Below are 23,199 nucleotides of genomic sequence, written 5' to 3'. Positions count from 1 at the left end.
AGCCTTTATCATGGGACTATGAAATGCTGAAAGTAAATCAATCTGGGGCCAGTTAGGATGTACTGTCAAAGCAAAAATCCTTAAATTGGATATCAGGTCTATCTGCGTTTGAAAAAAAAAAAATCTGTTAAAGTTTAGTAGGGTAGCTACCTTTGAAAAGTGGGTATAGGGAAAAGACAGGTTGAAGAATTCTTCCTTTCAATGAGCATATGGAGGGGAATAAAAAGGAAATGGGTTCTCCGTTGTATATACAAAGCAAAACTCGCACCCTATTGTATGGGAGTGGAAGACTAGTGATGGTTCTAAATGCAGATGCCTGAGCTAAATCTCTCTACCTACCCTCTTACTCAGCTGAAATCTATAGAAGAGAGGCCTGTGAATCTGTACATATATTTGATTAGTGGTGACTGCAGCCATGAAATTAAAAGACGCTTACTCCTTGGAAGGAAAGTTATGACCAACCTAGATAGCATATTCAATAATATGTAATAGCAGAGACATTACTTTGCCAACAAAGGTCTGTCTAGTCAAGGCTATGGTTTTTCCAGTAGTCATGTATGGATGTGAAAGTTGGACTGTGAAGAAAGCTGAGCACCAAAGTATTGATGCTTTTGAACTGTGGTATTGGAGGAGACTCTTGAGAGTCCCTTGGACTGCAAGGAGATCCAACAAGTCCATTCTAAAGGAGATCAGTCCTGGGTGTTCTTTGGAAGGAACGATGCTAAAGCTGAAACTCCAGTACTTTGGCCACCTCATGCGAAGGGTTGACTCATTGGAAAAGACTCTGATGCTGGGAGGGATTGAGGGCAGGAGGAGAAGGGGATGACAGAGGATGAGATGGCTGGATGGCATCACTGACTCGATGGACATGAGTTTGGGTGAACTCCAGGAGTTGGTGATGGACAGGGAGGCCTGGTGTGCTGCAATTCAGGGGGTTGCAAAGAGTCGGACACAACTCAACGACTGAACTGAACTAAGTGATTCCTATGATCAAGCACTTTTTTATAAACTATTGTTAATCACCATTAAAACAAAGTATAACGAATGTTAAACATTCTGTTTTTAAAGATAATTAACACTTGTTTTGCATATGTAATTTTTTAAAGTAAAAATTTCTATTTTATGAAAAAGGTAGTACAGTTCAGTTGAGTTCAGTTCAGTCGCTCAGTTGTGTCAGACTCTTTGCGACCCTATGAATTGCAGTACTCCAGGCCTCCCTGTCCATCACCAACTCCCGGAGTTCACTCAAACTCACGTCCATCAAGCCGATGATGCCATCCAGCCATCTCATCCTCTGTCATCCCCTTCTCCTCCTGCCCCCAATCCCTCCCAGCATCAGAGTCTTTTCCAATGATTCAGCTCTTCGCATGAGGTGGCCAAAGTACTGGGATTTCAGCTTTAGCATCGTTCCTTCCAAAGAACACCCAGGACTGGTCTCCTTTAGAATGAACTGGTTGGATCTCCTTAAAGTCCAAGGCACTCTCAAGAGTCTTCTCCAACACCACAGTTCAAAAGCATCAATTCTTTGGCGCTCAGCTTTCTTCACAGTCCAAATCTCACATCCATACATGACTACTGGAAAAACCATAGCCTTGAAAAAGGTAGTACACACACATGCTAAAAACAATTCAAAAGCAAATCAATTAAGTCTCTTTCCCAGGCTTTGGTTTTCAATTTTTACCTTCTTTCAATGACAACCCTGTTACCAAAATGCACATCTAGAAATATTCTATACCTAGATAAGTATGCTGATGTGTGTGTTTGTGTGTTTGTGTATGGCTACTTATCTTTTTCAAAAGTATACCTCATTCATTCATTCATTTATTAATATATACTCAATAGTATAGATCTTGACTACTGCCTAGTTTGTTACATAAGTTTGGTAAGAAATGGTAAACACTAGTTCGGAGATGGGAGGGAAGGCATAGGAAATGAAAGTCAGCTAGTTGGGCTCATTATATATAGTAACCAACCACAGATTCCACTAAGAGGTGTTTAGAATACTCTGGGCTTAACAGGTAGCACTAGTGGTAAAGAACTTGCCTGCCAATGCAGGAGACATTAAGAGATACAGGTTCTAGCCTTGGGTCAGGAGAATCCCCTGGAGGAGGGAAGGCATGACAACCCACTCCGGTATTCTTGCCTGGAGAATCCCATGGACAGAGGAGCCTGTCGGGCTACAGTTCATAGGGTCACAAAAGTTGGACACGGCTGAAGTGACTTAGAATATACTACTCCAAACCTTCTTGGGACTTCTTGGAAGATCTTCCTCTTCAGAAATTCCTTCATTAGTGTTACTCACTTTTGACTCTTCTTAATTAGACATTCATATTTTAAGACTCTAGGATTATCTAACATCTTACCTTCTATCTTTGAGATGCAGTTTCCATCTAATGTGAGCTCTTCCAAGTTAACACAAGATTCCAAGCCTTCCATTTTAGTGAGATTATTGTTGCTGAATGAAGCCCATTTCAAATTTTCCAATTTTTCTAAATTTGTGATTTCAAAAAGATGTTGCCCATCTAAATTTAAGGCAGTTATCTGTAGAATGATTCACTTTATATGTTATTTCTGAATCATATCAAAATTCACTGTTATAAGATAAAAAGGCTAATGAAATAATTCAAATGTAGTAAAATTAAAAAAAAAATTCCTTTAGGAACTAAAGACATGGCAAAGCTCTTAATTTACCGAAAAGTAAAATTTTGATTATTTTTTGAGATTATAACTCAAAGAGGGACTTATATGGTTTTGTAGAAACTGAGCTGTGCCAGTCAGCTTCCCAGTAGTGAAGGACTTGTCTCAGCTGCTGGGAGTGCTATTGGCAGAAAGCCTTCAACTGTCAGTCCCCTCAGGGACAGCATCAGCTGCAGAGAGCAGCCTTGCTCAAGGTCATGCCCCTTCCCAGGTTGGCACCTACCCAATGATGAAGGGAAAGAAGGGCCTGGCCTCAGCCCAACTTAGGACAGGTTTAAAGGGCCATTGTAATTCCAGAACTGCCCACAGGGTCAGCTAAGACTATAACTGAGCCAGCATCACAGCTAAATATCTCTGTATCCTGTAATAAAAACAATGGCACTAATATCTTCCATTTTCAAGGGTCAGATTCTCTTAACTCAGTTTTCTACCTTTGGCAAGAGGTTACATGCTGCTTTATGAAGCAAGAAGCTGCGGTGTTCCATAACATTTTTCCTTAGCTTTGGGTGAATTCTGACTAGTTCCCCTATTCCCTTGCCAGGATTCCTGATTCTTTTTACCTTACCATGCAAACTTTTGTCTTGGTCTCTGGCTCTGAGCTTTAAAGTCCTCTTGTTTATTTTGATATATTATCAGAATCTACCCATTGGTTTTGTAGTGTACCTTTATCCTAAATTCCTGTGCTACAGTGACCACTGTTGAGGTCTCAGTTCAGTTCAGTTCAGTCACTCAGTCGTGTCCGACTTTTTGTGACCCCACGGACTGCAGCACGCCAGGCTTCCCTGTCCATCATCAACTCCCAGAGCTTGCTCAAACTCATGTCCATCATGTCGGTGATGCCATCTAACCATCTCACCCTCTGTTATCCCCTTCTTCTCCTGCCTTCAATCTTTCCCAGCTTCAGGGTCTTTTCTAACGAGTCAGTTCTTTGCATTAAGTGGCCAAAGTATTGGAGTTTCAGCTTCAGTATCAGTCCTTCCAATGAATATTCAGGACTGATTTCCTTTAGGACTGACTGGTTGGATCTCCCTGCAGTCCAAGGGACTCTCAAGAGTCTTCTCCAACACCACACTTCAAAAGCATCAATTCTTTGGTGTTCAGCTTTCTTTACAGTCCAACTCTCACATCCATACATGACTACTGGAAAAACCATAGTTTGACTAGATGGACCTTTGTCGGCAGTGATTTCTCTGTTATTTAATATGCTTTCTAGGTTGGTCATAGCTTTTCTTCCAAGGAACAAGTGTCTCTTAATTTCATGGCTGCAATCACCAACTGCAGTGATTTTGGAGCCCCCCAAAATAAAGTCTGACACTGTTTCCACTGTTTCCCCATCTATTTGCCATGAAGTGATGGGACCAGATGCCATGATCTTAGTTTTTATAAGCCATCTTTTTCACTCTCCTCTTTCTCTTTGATCAAGAGGTTCTTTAGTTCCTTCCTCTTTGCTTTCTGCCATAAGGGTGGTGTCATCTACATATCTGAGGTTACTGATATTTCTCCTGGCAATCTTGATTCCAACTTTTTCTTCATTCAGCCCAGCATTTCACATGATGCACTCTGCACACAAGTTAAATTACAGCCTTGACGTACTCCTTTCCCAATTTGGAATCAGTCGGTTGTTCCATATCCAGTTCTAACTGTTGCTTCTTGACCTGCATACGGATTTCTCAGGAGGCAGGTCAGGTGGTCTGGTATTCCCATCTCTTTAAGAATTTTTCACAGTTTGTTGTGATCTACACAGTCAAAGGCTTTGGCATAGTCAATAAAGCAAAAGTAGATGTTTTCCTTGGACTCTGTAGCTTTTTCTATGACCCAATGGATGTTGGCAATTCGATCTCTGGTTCCTCTGCCTTTTCCAAATTCAGTTGAATATCTGGAACATTGAGGTCTAGCCCCGATGTTTAGCCCTGTGACACAGCTAGTCACAACTTGACTTCTCTTTCAATTTTAATTTGTCTCTCCCAGTTTTCTGCCCATTACCTATCTGTACCCTCTTTATGACATAAAGGGCAAAGCTTATTAAAATCAACTGAACTTAAGATTTTACATTAAGTTTAATAGAATTGCTTTTACCTTCAAGTACCAATTTCCACTCATATGTGAATGTGGTCCTAACTTTGAAGTCTGTGTCAGAATTTTGGCAGAAGGCCATATGCTGAGAATCCGTGGTCTCTCTTCTTTAGTACTAGAATGCCGTAAGAGAGAGAACTAATAAAACAAAAAAAACACATGATGAATAAGGAAATATTATGGAAAGGTCCATTTATATATAGTTAAAAGAACTGTCTCTTAGATGGCTGGCCCAATGAATAATTTTAAAATATGACATTTTTTATGTCTTAAAGTGTTTTCAGTAACTTGATATACTTTAAATCATATATCTCATTCATTTTTTATCAGTCATTTAACCATAATAAAATAATATTTATAAAACTGTGAAAGGATTATTATAATACAAATACCGTGTAATTCATCCATGAAACCAGTTTAAGAGCTAGAATATTTCTACTACCCTAGAAGCTCCCTATGTGTCCCATCCTAATCTTTTTTCTCTGCTGCTCAGAAGCCATCACTCATCTCAGGTGAATCAATCAATCCTCTTAAGAAGCAATCAAATAATCTCAAAATCTGTATCTACCATTACTTGTTTTCTTTATAGACCTATGTTTATATCCATAAATAAAATATTAGTTAGTATTACACATATTTGAACTTTGTGAAAATTGAATAATGTTTGTATTCTTCTGTAACTTGCTTTTTTGCTCAACATTGTATCTATGAGATTCATCTACACTTCTGCCTGTAGCTGTACTTTATTCACATGTCATTGTTATATAGTATTTCATTATCAAAGTCAATGAACACTGAGCTGATATCAGGGTTTTTTGCTATTATAAACACTGCTGTTACGAATATTCTTGTGCATGACTCTTGGTACATATATCCAAGAGTATCTTTGGAGTATATAACTTGCTGGGTTTAGGGTATGTATATATTCAGCTTTACTAGATAGGGTCAATTTGTTTTCCAAAGTGGTTACACCAATTGTAATAACTTTTACTTCAAATCTTTGCTAAAACTTGGTATTGTCAAGAGTTTTTCAATAGTGGCCATAAATTGGTAGATTACAGTTTTAATGTTTATTTTCTTGAGTATTAATGTGGTAGACCATCTTTTCCTAAGTTGTTTGGCTGTTCTGATTTCCCCTCCAGTGAAGTGTCTGTTTAAATGTTTTGCTCTTTTTTCTGTTTGATTGGTTGTCTTTTTCCTAATATATTTTGGATATATAAAGAATTTTGTCTAATTTTGTCTAATTTTATCTACTTTTGTCAATTAGATATGTTGCAAATTTCTTTCCCCAGTATATAGCTTGTCTTTTGACTTTCTACCCTTTGAGGATTAGATGTATTAATTTTAAGATAGACAAATCCAATCTTTTATAGTTCATGCTCTTTATTTCTTACATAATAAATTCTTCCCTAATTCAAGGTTATAATGATAATTTCTGATCTTTTCTTGTAAAATATTTTGGTTTTGCTTTTTGCAGTGAAACCTTAATGCACTTATCCCAGTACCTTTTATTGACTAGACTCCCTAATCTATACTGTCAGCTCTGTGATTTATCACTTTTCCATGTAGGTGTGGGTCTACACTGGGTCTTTATATTCTGTTGTGTTGGTCTATTTGTCTAACTCTGCCAAATCCACACTGTCTTACAGGATTTTAGCAAGTTTTGATTTCTGGTAGGGTCAATCCCCAAGTCTTCTTTTAGGAGTCAATGATACTTTGATGAACAAAAAAGTTTCTTTCCTTCACTTTAAACAGATGCAAAATTAAACATTACATTAAGGAATTAACATTCAAATATTCTACAGAAAGTAAATACCTAGATAACTAGAGTGGAGATATTAAGGATATTGAAGCAACTTTAGTTAAAGTAGCATTCTTAATCTGGATAATATAGGTATTTCCCCTTCCCCAAGTTAATAGGTTTTGTTTTTTCAGCCAGACACATATAATATCAATACTAGGTAATAATAAGTCACTAAATGCTTTCTCAAGGTCTCTAGGCTTACCTTATCCACAGAAAGTTGCTTATTTTCATGTAGGCTCTAGAAAGGACTCTGGTGAATTCAAGTTGACTAGGAAAAAAACAGTTACCCTAGAGGCATTTTTGAGGTAGTGTCCAGGGATGAGAATCCATAAAACCACTTGGTATTTAAATAGGATACATTTAAACAGAAAAAAAATTTTCAAGTGATATGATTGTTACAGCTGAACTTTTTTATTAGCATGCTAAAGGAGAATACAAAATCTCAATAGTGAAATAAGAGTATAGGAAATATTATTTGTATATTCCAAATAGAAAAAGAAATATTAAACAGTGAAAGCCAACCTGAGTAATCTTTGTTCCAGAAATAAATTTCATAGCCGCTGTTGCTTCTTCTTCAGAAATGAGGACTCCATCTAAATGAGTAAGAGTCTTTAATCTGCCAATAACACTCAGCCTTAATGTGGCTGGCTTGGGAAAAATAATAAAAGTTAATTTTTACAAAATATTACATAGTGTTATGACATGGAAAGGAGTTTTTCTTCATTCCTTCTCACATAATTCAAATTATGCACCTCCTACTTTATTATATATGTCTAAAAATAAAGGCTTAACTTAATTCTTTAAATAATAGTTGATATTAAATTATATTTAAGAATTAATCTGTTTTGTTTGAAGCTGGATACTTCTACTGTTGTGAAGGGAGGAAATCCCACTAGCTATTGACAAGTGAGAGTGATGAAAAGTGTTCAAAGAACTGCAGTGCCTCCTGTTTATCTAGATCAGCAGTTAGCTACTCAGCCAATTGGGTGAGCCAATACAGCTCTTCAGCTCCTGTCATTTAATTTGGCAGCATGGTTATAGCTCTACTATGATCAATCAGGAAGTCTGATTTGGCAAAAGAAAAATATGCTTCAATTTTATGGAGTGAAAAAGGAGAAATACAACAATATAAACATAGTAACATGGCCAATGTAATAGAAACAATCATGCTTTAGTCCCTTTTTAAAATGTTGAACACGGTCTATATACATTTTTGAAAAGCAAGAAAAGATGCATTCTTGAAATCACAAACTTGGGGCTTATTTTAAATACTTAGAGATACTCTTCAATATAATCATTGAATATTGATATTTCTTAGCACAATATGCTTGTGATGAGAAAAAACAGTGCTCAAATTTCCTTTTATAACAGAACATAAATAAGACTTTATAATTTAGGTTTATTGGAGAATGTGACAAACTTGTTCCCCCTTTATTAGTATGTTTCTCTCACAGTATAGTATTCTATTATTCTTGGTTCCTATGCCTCACTACAGTAGGATTCTAGCACACTGAGCTATATATACTACATTATAAAATTTCTCTAAAGGTTTTCAAATGGCAATGACATCTGATACTCTTAAGACCACAATACTCTCAAACTATTAGAGGCTGCAAAAAAATCTGATGTGAAACTAAAAACTTTTCTATATTAACATTTGATTCACTTGATAGATACATTATATTCAACTTACAAAATACTTCAAGGAATTCTACTGAGACAAAGACAGTTTGCCTGTTTCTGGGTATTACTGAATAATAGTGAGAAAACAGCTTTGAAATAAAAATGATTGTTTGCTTTTTTATAAACATGTCTGTTACCTACCTTTTGCCATGGATTATGTCGAATATCAAGAGTGAGAAGGCTTGTGGTATGCTTGCATAACATATTTATTTCATCGCCAGATTTTTTCAATTGATTCCAGCTCAAGTCTAAGTGCTTAAGTTTCATCAGACCTCTAAATCCTTCAAGGGTTATCACATGGTTATGACTTGCATCCAAATATTCAAGGTTATACTGCAACACATACAGATAGAAGTGATGCTAGAAGGATCATGGTTTGTATTTACACAGTTCTTTTTTTCTCTCTCTGGTTCTTTAAGTACTTTACATGCTTTTTGGTAATCCTTACAGAAAACCTAAACAGTAGCCTATACTGCAGTAATGGCATCAAAGTACCTATTTTCCTATTAATAAACAGCTACATTATATTTTATTTTAGTAATTTTCTCTTAATTCTCTCTTCACCCTTGTAACATAGAGTGGCAGTATGTGTTTTTACAGATGAGACAGAAAAGAAAAACTAACAAGAAAATTTGTCCCTAACGAAGAATTACACTTCTTATACCCAGGCTTCTGGTTTAAACTCATGGCCTAGTTTAAAAGTGTTCATCTTCAGAAGCAGAAACTACACCTGTTACATTCTATAATTTCCTTTTTTAAAAGGACAGGATTTTTCAATAATTAATTTTTTAAAAAATATTAAAGTAACACATTCTTGTTGGAGGTCTGGGAAATACAGTAAATAAATTTTTAAAAAAGAAAGCATATATAATTCTGTTGCTCAGAAAGAACCACTGAAAACATTTTTTATTATATGCTCATATATATTTTTCTTATATGAAACAAATGTATTGCTCTATTATATAGAATTTTATTCCCTTCTAACATGTTCACACCTTATTAAATATTATTCAAAATGATTTTTCATGATTGCATAGTATTCTAATATGTAAGTTATTAGACTTTTAAAAACATTTTGCTATGGACATTTATGTGACTTCCAATTGTTGGCAACACTGCAACAAATGTCCATGTTCATAATACTTTAACCGAGAATATTTTCTCAGGAACGGTTTTTAGAAATAAGATTAATGGTTTTTAAAGATTTCTATATTGTTAAGACTTGATAAATATTGCCAAATAGTTTTAAGGAAGTTTGTATCAGTTTTTTCTTCCAACAGTAGGATCTGAGAATGCTCATTCCTTAAATATCCACCAACCTACCTGCCTTATTTTAATTTACATTATTACCACTGAAGTTGCACACCTTTTCCATGTTTGATATCCCATGGACTGTAGCCCAACAGGCTCCTCTGTCCATGGGATTTCCGAGGCAACAATACTGGAATGGGTGCCATTTCCTTCTCCAGGGGATTTTCCTGACCCAGGAATTGAACCTGGGTCTCTCACATTGCAGGCAGACGCTTTACTGTATGAGCCACCAGGGAAGCCTGTATCTGTACTAGCTATATTTTTGCTTGTTGTCTTTCTCATCTTTGGCCATTTATATATTTAGATCTTTATTTTACTTAACTCATAAGAAATCTTTAAAACAATTTGCTACTTCTACTCAGTGCAAACAAAATTTTCTTTTAAAGTATATACTAACTCAGAACCAGAACCAGAAAGTGATAAAGAAAACATGAAGAAAATATTTTGCAACATATTTATTAAAATAAAATACTATTATTATAAATTAAAAATAAATTTGATTTCTTTATAACTTAATTATTTGAATTCACCATAGAATTAGTTACTGCTATATAATGCATAGCTCATATTGTTGTAATAGCACCTATTACAATGACTCAGGTTTCAAGAGTTGAGTGTTCAGATCATTAAAATCTAAAAAGTTTCTGGAAATTAAATGACTCTTATTGTAAGTAAGCATAGTAAAAAATATCCTATAATTTACTATCATTATAATTTCTTGAACAAAAGGATATTTGGCAGTAGAAAGTATTAAGCATATAATCTTAGAACACTTTTTTTTTTAACTTTATTTTACTTTACAATACTGTATTGGTTTTGCCATACATTGACATGAATCCACCATGGGTGTACATGAGTTCCCAATCATGAACCCCCCCTCCCACCTCCCACCCCATATCATCTCTCTGGATCATCCCCGTGCACGAGCCACAAGCATCCTGTATCCTGTATCGAACATAGACTGGCAATTCGTTTCTTACATGATAGTATACATGTTTCAATGCCATTCTCCCAAATCATCCCACCCTCTCCCTCTCCCTCAGAGTCCAAAAGTCCATTCTACACATCTGTGTTTCTTTTGCTATCTTGCACACAGGGTCATCATTACCATCTTTCTAAATTCCACATATATGTGTTAGTATACTGTATTGGTGTTTTTCTTTCTGGCTGCGATCCAAAAGTCTGCAAGCAATAAATGCTGGAAAGAGTGTGGAGAAAAGGGAACCCTCTTACACTGTTGGTCGGAATGCAAACTAGTACAGCCACTACGGAGAACAGTGTGGAGATTCCTTAAAAAATTGCAAATAGAACTGCCTTATGACACAGCAATCCCACTGCTGGGCATACACACTGAGGAAACTGGAATTGAAAGAGACACGTGTACCCCAATGTTCACTGCAGCACTGTTTATAATAGCCAGGACATGGAAACAACCTAGATGTCCATCAGCAGATGAATGGATAAGAAAGCTGTGGTACATATACACAATGGAGTATTACTCAGCCATTAAAAATAATACATTTGAATCAGTTCTAATAAGATGGATGAAACTGGAGCTGATTAAACAGAGTGAAGTAAGCCAGAAAGAACAGTCTTCTTTTAAATTAAATAAATTTAGATTTATAAAATTTTACTACATGGTCCACCTTTTGCCATTTTTCATCAAAAAATGGTTAAAAACTTGTCCCAAATTCTGACACTTCCATGCTGATTAGCATTTGGGAACAATTCATTATATAAAGATAGCTGTCTTCTTTTCTTGAAAACAGGGGTAGGATCTTTACTTTTTTATATTCCCAGAATATAAAAGAGACTCCATACACTCCATGAATATTCAAGGCATAATATTTTCAGTTTTGCAGGAGAATTTGGCATTTTAGTATTTCTTGCATTTTGGTTTAAATCTTTTGTAAGTTATGGTTCAATTCAGCCCAAATTACAAAGATTAAAACTGACAAGACCTCTTTAAAATATTTTAGGGATAATAGTTCAATCTCTAAATGTAGATTAGCTGTCTTAAGAGGCATTAGAAATATTTTAACACTTAATCTGTCATTGGAAAAGGTAAGACAGAAGTATTATTTCTATAATCTATAAAGTTGCAAATAGCCATACATATTTGTTTCTCTCTCCTTGGCCAACTCTGACTATGGTATAGTTATTTTCAGAAAAAACAAAAAAATCTGTTCCTATTTCTTTGGCTTGGATACTCTCCTTTCCTGATAGTTCAAGTGAATGAATGACAGACATACAGCTTTTGATATTTCAATTTTACCTTATGTGGACATCTTGCTTAGATTTTTAAAAAATCTATAAAAATTATATAATGTATCTCCACCATTTATGAAGCCCAGGTCTTTCATTATATAAACAGTCATAGATTGGAAATCCTGATTCACAAGGCAAAGACAGGGTAATGAACACATAGTAACCATCCGTTTACTTTCTGCAACCTAGTAGAACCTAATGCCTAGCATACAATAAAGTATAGAAACTCTCCATGTTAGAGACATAGTTAAGGAAAATGATAGTAAAAATGAGATAAATAAAAGCGAAAAGTGAAAGTGAAAGTCTCTCAGTCATGTCCAGTTCTTTGCGACCCCATGGACTGTAGTCTTCCAGGCTCCTCTGATCATGGAATTCTCCAGGCCTGAATACTGGAGTGGGTAGCCATTTCCTTCTCTAGGGGATCTTTCCAATCTAGAGATTGAACCCAGGTCTCCTGCATTGCAGGCAGATTCTCTACCGTCTGAGCCCCTCGTGGCTCAGCTGGTAAAAAAAGTGAAGTGAAGTGGCTCAGTTGTGTCCGACTCTTTGCGACCCCACGGACTGTAGCCCACCAGGCTTCTCAGTCCATGGGATTTTCCAGGCATGAATACTGCATGAATACTGGAGTGGGTTACCATTTCCTTCTCCAGGGGATCTTCCCAACCCAGGGATCGAATCCAGGTCTCCTGCACTGTAGGCAGACGCTTTACGGTCTGAGCTACTGATAGAAATAACAGGTGAGTGATTAAATTAGGGCATAGCCTTTTGTGACACAGAGATAAATGATAAATATAATTAATATTAAACACACATACAAAGTTGATTATTGGAAAATACATAGGCAGAGGCAGCACAGGTATTCAATCTCTCTGAATCCCCACATAAAAAGCAAGTAAAAATAAGACCAAAATTCCATGGACAACATTTATAATAAAGCTACATAACAAGGTAGCCCCATAAGTCCCAAAAGAAGTTGGTGGGGATAAACCACCAATAACCACAAGACTACATGGCGTCCATGTCGATGTGAGAGGAAGAAGGAAGCGTCAGGGCATCATCTGACATCTGAGAATAAGAGTGCCCCCAAATAGCCAACCAATATTCAGTGGAATGTCTGAAGGCACACTGAGTGCAGCTGAAAGTGGGAGTTTTGCCTTCTCTGATACGAGATAAGTGCATGAGATCCATAGTAAAACGGTCTGAAGGGGCTGGAACAGTCTAGCACCTATGAATTTTCAAACTGCCCCACCAGGCTCCAGTGAGAACTCAATCCTTCTTGGAGAAGTAACTGCTGGGCTAAGTCAAAATTAAACAGGATAAGGACAAAGGAGGCAAATAAAAGAGAAAGTTCAGACTGAAGTGGAAGCAGGAATAGAGGCAGGAAATCTCAGAAAATAAGTGCTACAACTGTTAACAGTACATATAAACAGCAGAAGAGGGAGATCTGTGAAACTACAAAAGCTTCCCCAACACCCACTTTCATTTTAAAAGGTAAGAAGTAATTTCACTGAAAAATGAGCAGCAGAAAAGTATTGAGGTAAAATCCCAGACAAAGCTAAACAAACTATGCATGCATGAGAGAGACAGACATATTGCTGCCAGCAATGAAAGTGTATCAGAAAGACATGCCCAAGAAACATACCATAACCATAAACCTACTATTTCAAAACAAGCAAAAAGATGTTAAGAGTGATACAAGATACAAAATAACAACAGAAATCTGGATTAGAAAAACTCAGAAGTGAAGTGAAAGGACCCAGAAAAGAATCTAAAATAAAATAATAAAATAATTTCAGAAGTGAATACTAAACTAGTCAAAGACAAAAGAAGTAAACAACAGACAACACCTTAAGAGAAGCAGAAAGTGAAAAAGAAATTTTAAAAAATCGTATCAATTTAAAAATCTAAATGGAGATATAAAAAGGACTCAAGAGAAAGTGACAAATAGTGAAGAAAAGTTTCAACATATGGATAATGTGAGTTCCTAAAGAAGAAAACCAAAGCAAGGAAACAAAAATTGCTAAAAACTTTCAGCTAAAAAAAGTGATTTTAATATTTATTTTGGAAGAGCATACTGTGAATTTGAAATCTTGACCCAGAACAATCAATGTAAGACATACTCTTATAATAAAATTACTAGACTTTAATGAAAACTAAAAAACTTCCTTTGGACATCTAGAAGAAAAAAGCCTGTGACTTATAAGAGAAAAAATTATACATCCTCATCAGACTTTTCTACAGCAACACTTTATGCCACAAGAAAATTAAATAACACTTAAGATGCTCAAGAAACAAAATTGTGAGCCAAAGATTTTATACCTAACAAAACTGCCTTTCAAGTATAAAGGACATAGATAAACTATTCCTGCACTAGAGAACGGAGAAGGCAATGGCACCCCACTCCAGTCCTCTTGCCTGGAAAATCCCATGGACGGAGGAGCCTGGTGGGCTGCAGTCCATGGAGTCGCTAAGAGTCGGACACGACTGAGTGACTTTACTTTCACTTTTTACTTTCATGCATTGGAGAAGGAAATGGCAACCCACTCCAGTGTTCTTGCCTGGAGAATCCCAGGGACGGGGGAGCCTGGTGGGCTGCCATCTATGGGGTCGCACAGAGTCGGACACGACTGAAGCGACTTAGCAGCAGCAGCAGTAACTTAAGGGATATTGTTCCTATAAGCCCTTCTTGAGGAATCTATAATAGAATATTTTTCTGACAATTAAGATGTTTGATACCAATCTAAGGACTGGTGATGAGAATTAAATATACAATTACCAATGAACTAAAAGGTAGAGTGTACAGAGTGTAAGGGCTACATGCTCAAAGTAGATATAGTATGATAATTTTAACTTTTTTAAAATAAGGAAGACTGGAAAGAGCATACACAAAATTAAAAAAAATAGTTATGGTAACATGCTGATGAGGGTATTAGCGCTATCATTCCAAGACTGTTGTGTGTGTAACGGGATAAAACAAATAAATGATTATTAAATATCCTAATTCTCACCTTGTAACCTTGAAAATAAGGATTATTGGTGATGAAAAAAAGATATATAGATGTATGTAACAGAGAAAACTCAATATCCCCTCAAAAGAAGATCATGGCATCCAGTCCCATCACTCCATGGCAAGTAGATGGGGAAAAAATGGAAACAGTGGCAGATTTTATTTTCTTGGGCTCCAAAAGCACTGTGGACAGTGACTGCAATCAGAAATTAAATGACACTTCCTACTTGGAAGAGAAGCTATGACAAATTTAGACACCATATTAAAAAGCAGAAACATCACTTTGCTGACAAAGGTCCATATAGTCAAAGCTGTGGTTTTTCCCGTAGTCATGTAATGGATGTGAGAGGTGGACCATAAAGAAGGTTGAGCATCAAAGAATTGATGCTTTTGAACTGTGTGCTGGTGAAGATTCTTGAGAGTCCCTGGACAAAAAGAAGATCAAACCAGTCAATCCTAAAGGAAATCAACCCTGAATATTCATTGGAAAGACTGATGCTGAAGCTAAAGCTGGCCACCTAATGGGAAGATCCAACTCTTTGGAAAAGATCCTGATGCTGGGCATGATTGAGGGCAGGAGGAGAAGGGGATGACAGAGGATAAGATGGTTGGATGGCATCACCAACTCAATGGACATGAGTTTTAGCAAACTCTGGGAGATAGTGAAGGATAGGGAAGCCTGGTGTCCTGCATTTTATGGGGTTGCAAAGAGTCCGACATGACTTAGCAACTGAACAAAACAACAACAGAATAAAGGTTAAGCTAAATGATTTGCAGTCTTGAATTGGAAATATCAATATAAATTCATAAGGTTAATTTTAGTTACACATATGCACATATACGAGCCCCCCTCCCACACACACCTCCCTCACAAGTCCTGTCCAATGGAAAGACTTATAAACAGTGACTAACCCAGGTTGTGGTCCTGAAATACCACTTCTCTAAAAGAAACCAGGGCTTCTTGAAGAAATAGCTGACTCTGTCTGCAGTAGAAAAACACACAAAATGTGTATGGAAAATCATTCATGCTAGGTGGCAAAGAAGCTGTCACAGACTACTAGAGTCATGGCTAAAGGAGATAACTTTATGATGCTTCCACTGGCTAAGTATGAGAAAATCTGAGCTTCGTCATGACAATAATTGCAATAAATTGAATATCATCAAATATGTTTAAGTCCCTGCATTCCTAATGATATTAAAACAGAAAAAGAATTGCTCATCTTTGGGAAATCATAAGGAACTAATTCATTATCTTCAAAGTTGGTAAATAAGGGCAAATAATCAAATATCTTTTCTGTATTTTCTATATGAATGGTTCTACTAGGTATCCAAATAATAGACAAGGGGAAATGTCTCTATGTAAAATATTCCAATTAATAAATGAAAAAGAAATGAGAATAAGAATATTGCTATTTCATAATTTTCAATAAATTAATGAATATTTAATACTGGGTTGGATGAATCACAAGCTGAAGTCAAGATTGCCAGGAGAAATATCAATAACCTCAGATATGTAGATGACACCAACCTTATGGCAGAAAGCAAAGAGGAACTAAAGAGCTTCTTGATGAAGGTGAGAGAGAAGACTGAAAAACGGGCTTAAAACTCAACATTCAAAAAACTAAGATCATGGCATCCATCCCATCACTTCATGGCATATAGATGGGGAAACAATGGAAACAGTAAAAGACTTTATTTTCTTGGGCTCCAAAATCACTGCAGATGGTGACTGCAGCCATGAACTTAAAAGACACTTGTTCCTTGGAAGAAAAGCTATGCCCAGATAGTGTATTAAAAAGCAGAGACATTACTCTGTTGACAAAGGTCTGTCCAGTCAAAGCTATGGTTTTTCCAGTAGTCTTATTGTACAGAGGTAAAAGCTGGACCATAAAGAAGGCTGAGTGCCAAATAATTGATGCTTTTGAACTGTGGTGTTTTGAGAGTCCCTTGGACTGCAAGGAGAACAAAGGAATCAAACCTGAATATTCATTGGAAGGACTGATGCTGAAGCTGAAGCTCTAATACTTTGGCCACCTGATGGGAGGAGCTGACTCATTGGAAGAGACTGATTCTGGGAAAGAATGAAGGCAGGAGGAGAAGGGGACAACAGAGGACAAGATGGTTGGATAGCATCACTGACTCAATGGAGTTGAGTTTGAGCAAGCTCTGGGAAATGGTGAAGGACAGGGAAGCATGGGGTGCTGTAGCCCATGGGCTGGCAAAGAGTCAAACGACTGAGCAACTGAACAACAATGGATATAGGCTCCTTGAATCAGAAAAGTGACAACTAGACATTATGTGTCTCTTACAGTCTTGCCAGAGGAATGGAATCTGAGTCTGATCCAATCTCTGGATCCAGTTGCCAATTTGGAAAAAAAAACTGGTGGGTGGAGGGCATGTAGGGTTGTATCATAGGTAATATATTGGCAGGGTCTAGACTGTGGGACAGAGAAGGCGATGGCACCCCACCCCAGTACTCTTGCCTGGAAAATCCCATGAACGGAGGAGCCTGGTGCACTGCAGTCCATGGGGTGGCACAGAATCGGACACAACTTTAGCGACTTAGTAGCAGCAGCAGCAGACTGTGGGAAACTCTTTGGGTTGGAAGGTGCAAGTTTTTCTACAACTGTTTTACGACACTGCAACTTCAAGGACTGCAGCCCACTAGACTGCTCTGACCATGGGATTTTCCAGGCAAGAAAACTGGAATGGGTTGCCATTTCCTTCTCTAACAAATAAACAGTGGGGAGTGAAAGGGAATAGAAGGGAAACTTACAAGAGACTTAAAAAAATACAGTACATTAAAAAAATGGGGGAAACCAAACTGCTGTGCTAGGGATGAACATTTGGGTGTTGGAACTATGGGGGGGAACAGCAGGGAGAGGATAACTATAGAAGTTAGGATAATGATTTCTTGAAGGAATGGGGCATATATAAGGATTTATGCTCTGGGTGGCAGAGTTTTATTTCTTGACCTGGATGATACTTACAAGCATGTTCACCTTATAATAATTTATTAAACCACATATTTGTAGTATGTGGTTTTCAGGATCTGTGTTTTATTCTACATATACAGTATCTCCTCTCTTTGAACACCTGAAGATCCTTATAGTCATTTTTAGAGACTTATTTATATATCAGATTCCTGATGTTTGAGGAATTTCTACCTAGTTCTAAAATTAAAAAATAACACTTGGGCATAAAATTTGTCCAGTTCCCTTACATGTAAAATGACCATGGTAATAGTTATTCAATAAGTAGGCTGTGTGGCTGTGGTGATGAAAAGAACAATATAACCACACTGCAAAATACACACTGGGCAGCTGGCTAAACTCATCCTGTGTGACTTAAGAGTTTACTCTTTATATTTGTGCCTTAGCAAAATTATAGTGCTTGTTACAACCTTTGGAACTGCTAGAAAATCATTAGAAAAAAACTAAACCAAAAATGCCACCAATTAATATATATAGTCCTGGGACCTCTATTAAACTATGTTCTTTTCTCAGTTGCATACCAAACCCTACAGGGAATTCTGTTAAAAAGGACTTTGGCCTTACATGTGCCTATCCAGTTTCCTAATACCATTAAAATTCCTAGAAGAAATAAAGGCAGAATGCTCTTTGACATGAGTCTTAGCAATGTGTTTCTAGATATGACTCCTCAAGCAATGTGGACAAAAGCAAAAATAAAGAAATGGGACTACAACAAACTAAAAAGCTCTGCATGGCAAAGGAAACCATCAGCAAAATGAAAAAACATACCAAGCTGGAGAAGATATTTGCAAATCATACATCTGATAAGAGGCTGATATAAAATATATATTAAAAACTCATAAAACTCAACAACAAAAAACCAGACAACCCAATTTAAAAAATAGGCAGAGGAGCTAAATGGTCATTTTCCCAAAGTTATTTTCAGATGGACAACAGGTACATGAAAAGATGTTCATCACTAATTATTAGGGAAATGCAAATCAAAACCACAATGATTTGTTATCAAAAAGGCAAGAAATAACAAGAGAGGATGTAGAGAAAAGTGAACCCTCATGCACTGTTTGTGGGAATGTAAACTGGTGCAGCCAATTTACAGTATGGAAAACAGTATGGAGAGTTCTGTTTTATATTAAGACTAGAACCACCATCTGATCTAGCTATTCAACTTCTGGGTATTTATCCAAAGAATATAAAAACATAAATTCAAAACATTGTACCCCTGAGTTCATAGCTGAATTTACAACTGCCAAGATACGGAAGCAACCTAAGTGCTCATCAATGGATGAATGTATAAAGGAGATGTGGTATATATATATACTATGAAATACTACTGAGACATAAAAGAGATGAAATCTTGCCATTTGCAACAACATGGATGGAGGGTATTATTCTAAGAGAAATAAGTCAAAGAAAGACAAAATACTGTATCATATCACATATGTGGAATTAAAAAAAAACAAAGGAATAAGTCAAACCAAATAAAGATAAACACATAGATAAAAGGAACAGAGTAGTGATTACCAGTGGGGAAGTAGGGTGGAGGGAGGGCAAAATGGGTAAAGGTGGTCAACTGCTTGGTGATGGATAGAAACTAAACTTTTGGTGGTGAGCATGCTGTAGTGTATACGGAAGTTGAAATATAATAATATTGTACACATGAAACTCATGTAGTGTCATAAGCCAATGTTACCCCAATTTAATAAAAAAGACTCTGGTTTACTAAAAGAAAAAAGGAAGGGAGTTTAAATACTAAAATCTAACCTCAGATATGCAGATGACACCACCCTTATGGCAGAAAGTGAAAAGGAACTAAAAAGCATCTTGATGAAAGTGAAAGTGGGGAGTGAAAAAGTTGCCTTAAAGCTCAACATTCAGAAAACAAAGATCATGGCATCTGGTCCCATCAATTCATGGCAAATAGATGGGGAAACAGTGGAAACAGTGTCAGACTTTACTTGGGGGGGCTCCAAAATCACTGCAGATGGTGATTGCAGCCATGAAATTAAAAGACGTTTACTCCTTGGAAGAAAATTTATGACCAACCCAGATAGCATATTGAAAAGCAGAGACATTACTTTGCCAACAAAGGTCCATCTAGTCAAGGCTATGGTTTTTCCAGTGGTCATGTATGGATGTGAGAATTGGACTGTGAAGAAGGCTGAACGCCAAAGAATTGATGCTTTTGAACTGTGGTGATGGAGAAGACTCCTGAGAGTCCCTTGGACAGCAAGGAGATCCAACCAGTCCATTCTAAAGGAGATCAGTTCTGGGTGTTCTTTGGAAGGAATGATGCTGAAGCTGAAACTCCAATACTTTGGCCACCTCATGCGAAGAGCTGACTCATTGGAAAAGACTCTGATGCTGGGAGGGATTGGGGGCAGGAGGAGAAGGGGACGACAGAGGATGAGATGGCTGGATGCCATCACCGACTCGATGGACGTGAGTTTGAATGAACTCTGGGAGTTGGTAATGGACAGGGAGGCCTGGCATGCTGCAATTCATGGGGTTGCAGAGAGTAGGACACCACCAAGCTGAATGAACTGAACTTACTGAAGGCCAATAAACAAAGTAGCAAACTCTCACCACAGTGGGAGAAGTAATGGTGCAAGAGCCTTGAAATGGTTATGAGGAGGTAGAAAACGGGCAAGAGCTGAGATGTATTTTGAATATATCTGATTGGATATATTTGAAAAGGTATGTCGATTACCTGAGACCTATGGAAACAAAGATGCTGGACTGCACTTCTGGAACCCATATGTAATTATTGTTGTTGCTGCTGCTGCTGCTAAGTTGCTTCAGTAGTGTCCGACTCTGTGTGACCCCACAGACAGCAGCCCACCAGGCTCCCCCGTCCCTGGGATTCTCCAGGCAAGAACACTGGAGTGGGTTGCCATTTCCTTCTCCAATGCATGAAAGGGAAAAGTGAAAGTGAAGTCACTCAGTTGTGTCCAACTCTTAGCGACCCCATGGACTGCAGCCCACCAGGCTCCTCCGTCCATGGGATTTTCCAGGCAAGAGTACTGGAGTGGGGTGCCATTGCCTTTTCCAATGTAATTATTGTTATATGACATAAAACAGGGAAAAATATCCAGATAAGATCTGTACCTATGTGTACATGTGTATTACTATATTTGTCCTTTTATTTATAAGAAGGCAAACACAAGTCAAACAAGATCGATATATTTGAAGTTTTGGTAGAAAGGACGAGGCAGAGAGAAAGAGAAATAACCATAAGGATAATGCACAGATGGGAAGAACTGACAACATTAGCTGTGAAGTGGTAAACCAAAAAGTGAAGAAGAAATAAGGACTCACAAGAAGGAAGAAAAAGAGACTGAGAAAAAATAGCAGAAGAAATTGGAAATGACAGTTTATCAATGACATTTAAAAAACAAGTCTGGAGTAGTTTTACTTTTATTTTCAAGTAGCTAGAACTCAGATATGATCACAGGTGTATATGTGGTTTGTAAACAGAATCTAAATCTAAGACCTATTTTAGAAAAAATAACATACTATAACAAACTATAGTTTTATGTATGCTTTGTTCCTGATTTGCGCTATATATCTTTAATATGGTATAGAAGAGGTCATTATTACAAAAATAATTTATCCATTAAACTAATGATTTTATTTTACTTACATAATTTCAAAAAAGTTCTTACCAGGTGGTATACATCATCTAAACAAGTAAATTCATTAAAGCTGATATTAAGTTTTCGAAGTCCTGTTAATTTGGAGAGATCTCTCAACTTACTCAAGCTGTTTCCATGTAGATTCAGACTCTGAAGTAAGATAAAATGTAAATAAAAAGTAAGACAAATTATATTCTAATTATAGCTATTAAATAACAGTAAGAGAGAGCCAATGAGAAAAAAATCTAATTTTAAAAGTATAGTCTGTTTTTATAATCTGATTTTACAAGATGAAGTTTATAATAGCAGCCTTGGACCTGGTACTTGATTAATTTGATTTTCCACTTGCTCTAAGTTTACTAATAATTGGCATGAAATTCTTTTTAGAAGATGATTAAATATTTTGTTGTTATATTCATTAGGGCAGTTCTATTTCTCAGGCTAGCTGGTGAACAATGTAGGCCCTAAAGATTTTGGGTATTGGCTAGGTTGCCTCACAGGAGAGAGGATGGTGAGGATATAACCTGATTACAGGGAACCAAACGAGGGCCTTGGCCTAAGGAAGAAAGGCTGAGGGTGTTAAAGTGGGAGGATACAATGTCAAAGATGATACAATGTCAAAGAAGGAGTTGAGAGACTGTCTAAGTCTCTGCACCACAAATTGACCCAGATTTTCCCTGCCCATTTGATCCTAGGCTATATGAAAATGAATGTTACTATATTTTTATATTTAGGGGAGACTCTGATATCTGCATGGGCTTCCCAGGTGGTACTAGTGGTAAAGAACCCACCTGCCAATGCAGGAGACATAAGAGACGTGAGTTTGATTGCTGGGTGGGGAAGATCCCGTGGAGGAGGGCATGGCAACCCAATCCAGTATTGCCTGGAGAATTCCTTGGACAGAGTAGCCTGGCAGGCTAGTCCATAGGGTCGCAAAGAGTCTTAATGTGGCTATAACCTCTCATTCTTCAGTCACAGTCTCATGTGTCTTTGTATTCTAACCTACACCTATATTCCCACCATCACACACCCTAGATAAGACACTTGGTCTTTCAAAACCATGTGCTTACAGATAAAGTATGCCTCTGCATGGAAGACAAAAGCAATGAAATCTTCCATATCCTTCAGAAATTCACACAAACCCACCTCTTTCTGTGGATCTCTCCCAGCAGCTCTAAATGTCTTGTATTTGTTTGTGTATCTGTCTCCTTCACTAAAATAATATCCTTGGAGCAGGGAAGAAAACTTATTCATTGAACACCTAATACTTGCTTCAATGGCTAAAATATAGCAAATTCTCAGTAAATGCTAGATGAATAAATCAGTGCAAAAGCCAGACTTATAACTAACAACTCTACTTTTTAGTATTTAATTGTGCTATAAGAGAATATAAAATTATATTACTCTGGGCTTTTCATTTCTATATATTTAATTTATTTTTATGGATGTCTTCATAAAACTCAATCTAGTGGGGATAACTGAAAAGAAAATAATACACACACACCTTCACTTTCTCTTACAGTAATGGCACAAATAAAGGAGAATAAAGGATGTGATGTCTAAATATCCTTCTTCTAATATCTAGAATTCTTACTGGAAACTGTAGAAAATTTTCTGGCTTTTATAGACAAATTTAAGATGAATTCTTAAATTCTTATGTTATGAGTATTGACCAAATTAATAGTCAGGTGGAGGTCACACTGGCCAAGATATTCCAAAGTCTTAAATTCT

General features: G+C 36.9%; 1 protein-coding gene across 1 annotated transcript in view; it reads right to left on the bottom strand.

Moving 5' to 3' along the window:
• The window catches only part of LRRC9 (leucine rich repeat containing 9), a 128,602-nt gene that overhangs the window by 44,543 nt on the left and 60,860 nt on the right, over positions 1-23,199 (bottom strand). Inside the window, exons 17-21 of the mRNA XM_069596741.1 lie at positions 21,499-21,618; positions 8,399-8,590; positions 7,097-7,222; positions 4,774-4,908; positions 2,364-2,541 (exon numbers count right to left, since the gene is read on the bottom strand). Coding sequence (XP_069452842.1) covers positions 2,364-2,541; positions 4,774-4,908; positions 7,097-7,222; positions 8,399-8,590; positions 21,499-21,618 — 751 coding nt within the window. The remainder of the gene's footprint in view (positions 1-2,363; positions 2,542-4,773; positions 4,909-7,096; positions 7,223-8,398; positions 8,591-21,498; positions 21,619-23,199) is intronic.

Source organism: Ovis canadensis, chromosome 7 (assembly GCF_042477335.2).
Source record: "Ovis canadensis isolate MfBH-ARS-UI-01 breed Bighorn chromosome 7, ARS-UI_OviCan_v2, whole genome shotgun sequence".
NCBI classification, from domain to species: Eukaryota; Metazoa; Chordata; class Mammalia; order Artiodactyla; family Bovidae; genus Ovis; species Ovis canadensis.
Note: the sequence above shows the minus strand (reverse complement) of the source record. Positions and strands in the feature narration are given on the sequence as shown.